Source organism: Notechis scutatus, chromosome 2 (assembly GCF_049901735.1).
Source record: "Notechis scutatus isolate UNSWTSFEM ecotype Mainland chromosome 2, rNotScu1.2, whole genome shotgun sequence".
Classification (NCBI taxonomy): Eukaryota; Metazoa; Chordata; class Lepidosauria; order Squamata; family Elapidae; genus Notechis; species Notechis scutatus.
In genome coordinates, this window is record NC_142010.1 from 91334927 (window position 1) to 91339717 (window position 4791).

The following is a 4791-nucleotide window of genomic DNA, read 5'->3' on the forward strand; positions in this document are numbered from 1 at the left end:
GAGGAGCAACATTTATCCTGGATACATAAGTGTGCCTCACTAAATTTTGCCTCCCTTATGAAAAGTTCAGCTAGAGCCAAGATATCTACTCTGGCTTCAGGACTCAATTTCCTCATTCCTTTTTTCAATTTATTCAAGCATGGATATCTCCTTTGAAACTCAGTAGTCCACAATGTTGTTTCCCCCTCTCCCTACCTTTTTTCTCTCCTAGGAATGGGAAATGAAGAAAACATAAAGGATCTCTGGGCCTTCATCCCTGAGGTGAACTCCTCTCAGATACAGGGACGCCCTTGAGAAAGGCTAAAGCACTACAAGAGTCTTTCACCGTGCAAAGAAATTGCAGAATGCTGAGGGACTTGGTTCCTCCACAGTGAGAGCAACCAACTTCCACTAAATGAAGGATTAACAAGCAGAAGAGCTTTTGAAAACTGGCATGGGTAACAGGGAGGGAGGGGACATTGGGAAGCAGGGTGGGGGAAGAGGAAGCTTTTCAAGGATTTGTTTGTGTGTGTGTGTGTGTGTGTCCTTAGAGTACTCTTTTTTGAGTGGCCTAAGGAGAGCAACTCAGTAGGGTTGGCCTGCCAAGCATCTGGACTGACCCTTTTGCTTTTGATAATAAAGCAACCAGAGAACAGATATTTTCTGATGGGGATGATGATGGTGGTGGTGAAGTTGTTCGGAGATCCTCATTCAAATAAACAAAAAATCATTTAAAACCTTGGACAAATCTTGTTGCAACTTCTCACGCGGGAAGCCAGATGAACATCCCTCAGTGCTAGGAAATAAGGCATGAGATGGAAGTGCCTTAATCAGTCCTCATGGAGGATATTATTTAAGCCCCCAATTCTGTCAGCCTGATTCAAATCTCCTTTTTTTTTTTTTGCCAAACCACATCAGGGCACCAATGTTGAGTAATGAGGACACAATAGAGTCCCACACACAGAGAAGAACTAGTCAAGATGATATTTTTAACTGAGGACTGCCAATTAGGAATATTCTCAGTCTTTCTGTGTGTGTGTGTGTTTCTCACTCTCTCTTTCTCTCTCTACTATTTAAGATGTTTAATGTGTTAAATAAAATCAGTAATGGTTAGGACATGGAAAGTTTTCTGGGTTTGGTTTGACCCAAGAGAGATTATGTCATCCTGCCTCAATTATTTGTATAATTCCCCTTTCCATTTTTTTCTATATAATCCAGTTTGTAATGAGAAAGAACAGTGAAGAAGTTGATGCCTATAGCAAGAGAATCAGCTTTTGCAAATGTATATAAATTGCTCCAGAGCATTATCTTAAAAGGTGCTACCTCTGGTCAATGGGACTGCTGCTGAAGGACTTCCCCCCATAAATCAGTCTCTGGAAGATGTTATGTTTGTTCATAATATAAGTTATCTTCTACTCCCATTTCCAATAAAAATTCTTATTTTAAGGGAACAGTGGACAAGTTCATTTTACATTCGTTTGCACTACATGGAGGTTCAACTGCCTTAATAAGCATAAGGTCTCTGGTCAGTTTTAGGCTTACTAATTCCTGGAAGATGTGAAGAAAACTGAAACTGGAGCACAACCTGAAGAGGAGACCTCAAGGAAAACCCCAACCAATGTCTACAATTACCTTCGTGTTGTGCTATTCCAACAGACCAGAAGATATAGTGGTTTGTCTTTCATTCACAAACATTAAGTGAATAGGTGCTTTTTTCTTTCTGGATGCATAGTGTGACATATCTTTGATTATTTAAGAACTATCTGCACTGTAACATCTGGATCCTCTGTCTTTCAATAAAATATGATCTCTGTACAGAACAGTATGTATTCAGTTTTTCTTCAAACTGTTAGGGCAATGTTGGGTTGCAAAACCATACACTGCATCAGTCTTCCCCAATTTTGTACTTTCCAGATCTACTTGATCTGTTCCCTTAATTCACCATAAACCCTTTCACTGGTCATGCTAGGAGATGCTTATGGGAGTAAGTCTAACATCTTTGAAGGCACCAAGTTGGAGAACACAAAACCAAAGCTACAGTTCCATCACAGATCCATCACTTAAAGCAAACTTTGTGGGAAAGTGCTTACCTAGAAACCAGGAGATTGTGAGTTCTAGTCCTGCCTTACGTATGAACGCCAGTAGTGACTTTGAGCCAGTTACTCTCTTTCAGCCCATCTTGCCCCACAGGGTTGTTATTATGGAGAAAATAGGAAGGAAAATTAGGTGTGATTGCTGCTTGACTTACTTATAGCATAATAAAAGTGGGATAAAAATCCAATGATCAATCTCCATAGGGAAATAATGAACATGTTAGTTATTTCCTTTTGCTTTTTGGGACACAGAACAGCTGAAAGCATTTACACAATTGTCTTGACTCAATTATGCCATCTAGTACTTGCTTTTAAAATCCATTTTCTATAATAAAGTTCCTGGGGATCTAAAATTGGAAAGAGGAAAATTGGAATTTTTAAAATACCTGAAGAATTTATCACAGAACTATAATTATTCCTAGATTCACAGATAATAGTATTATCTTTGGCTGAGAGAGACTAAGTAATATTTTCATTATCTGCTGGGAAGACATCCCACATTTACTACAACAGAACCTACTTTTTATAAATATATGCAACTTCAAGATGTCACATTGGTTATATAAATTTGCTGCCTTAGAAGGTGTTCAGCTGGTAAACAAGTGGAGAAAAAGGATTCCTGCCTGTCCCGTGATGCTTCCCCAGATCTTTTTGCTCCAATCAGCATTTTGGGGGGGGGGGGCGCTGCTACTCTGCCAGCAGTAGCAGCAGCTCTCAAATACAGCAAAGCAGTGGCACAAGAGGGTTCCTAGGTCACAGAAATGGGCAAAGAGGGATGAATTGGCAATTGCTTTAGTTAATGTACTGACAAAATCTACTGAGAACCACTAGGGAATAGAATGTGAACCCACCTTTTCAAATAACACTGTAAATTTAGTGGTTTTTCAATGAACTTTATTAATGCTCTCAATTCCAAATGGCTCTGAGCAGCTTACATCAAGCAACAAAAAAAACATTAAAGCAATTACAATAAAACTATTGGTATATACCCATATGGCACTACTCTGTGTGCGTTGGTCAATGTTCACTGTTCCCAAATGCTTAAGAGCCATGTCTTATCTACTACAGTGATTCTGAATTGGTAGAACATGTTCTTCATGCTGGATTCAAAAGGAGTCTAGGTTAAACATATTACAGTAAATCAGTGAAATTTCCAGACTTAATATAAATTATATGTACAGCACCAGTATGATTTTTCATACGTGTGCTGTACATATAGATGGGTGGTGTTTTTTCCTCCTTGGGGAAAAATGGGCATTTTATAAGAGGCATGGTGGAGCCCAGGTACCTTGATAAGAATGGATGCCTCTTAAGATAACAGTTGAGAATTGGTCTACTAGAATATGGGTCAACAACATTCTTGGCAACTGAAGAGGGAATGCAGTGATGCTAGGCTGCTAGATACCAACATCTTCTGACACTATATTGCCTATCCAGGTCTCCTGAACACCTGCTTCAGTTAGAATACTGCTCTAATTATATTTATGATGCCTGAATAGCTGACTTTTTCAGAGGAGAAAATACGGCAGCTCTACGAAGAAGGGAGGTCTTCTCTAATTTTATTCTCACAAAGACAACCCTACAAAATGGATTGCACGGAGATAGTTTATATATGGTTATATATATGGTTATATATATGGTTATATATATGGTTGGTTATATATATATATAATGTATGGCCTTCAGCTTTGTTCGGGTATTTTCCCACGTCATAGTAGTGGTGCTTTTAAAGTTGTAGCAACGTTTCAGCAGAATCTCATCTGCCATCATCAGGCTTCTGTACAATACAAGCCATTATATATATAAATTATATGACTTGTATGGCTTGTACATTATATATATATATTCTGTACAAGCCATTATATATATATAATGTATATATTAATAAATAAGAATATACTGTAAATTATATGAAATAGTTTATATATTCAGTGAGATCTGAAATCACAAAGAACTGAAGTTGGATCTAATGGGTCAACCATTACAACACAGTAGCTCTTGTGTAGGTTATAAACTAAGCCTATTGCATCTGGGCTGCAATACCTCCAAACGGCAACAGAGAAACCCGATTGCCATCCTAAGATCGTCGGAATTCTTGCACTTCAAGTATTAGTCGTAAGTCACGGAGGACAGTCAGATCCGAGAAAAAACAGATGCACACCCGCAACAGCGGAACTTGCTGAAACCCAGGTAGTTGATTCAGCTCCGTTGAGTCTTATGACTACGAGGCATAATCGTTTCCTCCTCCTAGAAAGTGTGCCCTTAAATGTTAATTTCTTCGACAACATATAATTGACATATTATTGGCGCAAGAAACAATTCTTAGGGTGTTTCAAAAACGAAGGGAGCCGAAAAGGGTTCGCAGAATAAGAACAATTCACAATGAGCTACAACGATGGCGGAACAAGGGAAGTATTACAACCGATCCAGCTGGAAGACGCCCGTGCTTCTTCTTGGGCTGGAAGATGAAACACACCCAGTACGATTTCTGCCTGCTAACATCTTACAGCTAACCTCCTCCTTCGGCCTAGTAAAATTCCCTCCTTCCCACGAAGTCCCCGCCCTTTTAAGGGCAGAGCGTTCTCGTAGCACGCGAGGCCTGGCGGGAGTCTCAGTCCGGGCTTTAATCGAGCGCGCAGTGGCTGCCGGTTGTTGTAGTCGGCCGAGGGTTTTGCTTTTCTCCCGTGACCGCCTGGGAAGCCGCGGGTCCGTTTCCCTC

At 39.9% G+C, this 4791-nt stretch overlaps 1 protein-coding gene across 2 annotated transcripts in view; it reads left to right on the forward strand.

Annotated features, from left to right (window-relative positions):
• Positions 1 to 1799, forward strand: part of AFAP1L1 (actin filament associated protein 1 like 1) — a 94909-nt gene extending 93110 nt beyond the window's left edge. For both annotated transcript variants that reach the window (XM_026688334.2, XM_087955462.1), the window contains exon 19: positions 212 to 1799. In XM_026688334.2, the coding sequence (XP_026544119.1) occupies positions 212 to 235 (24 nt within the window). In that variant the 3' untranslated portion in view covers positions 236 to 1799. The remainder of the gene's footprint in view (positions 1 to 211) is intronic.
• The last annotated feature ends 2992 nt before the right edge of the window (positions 1800 to 4791 follow it).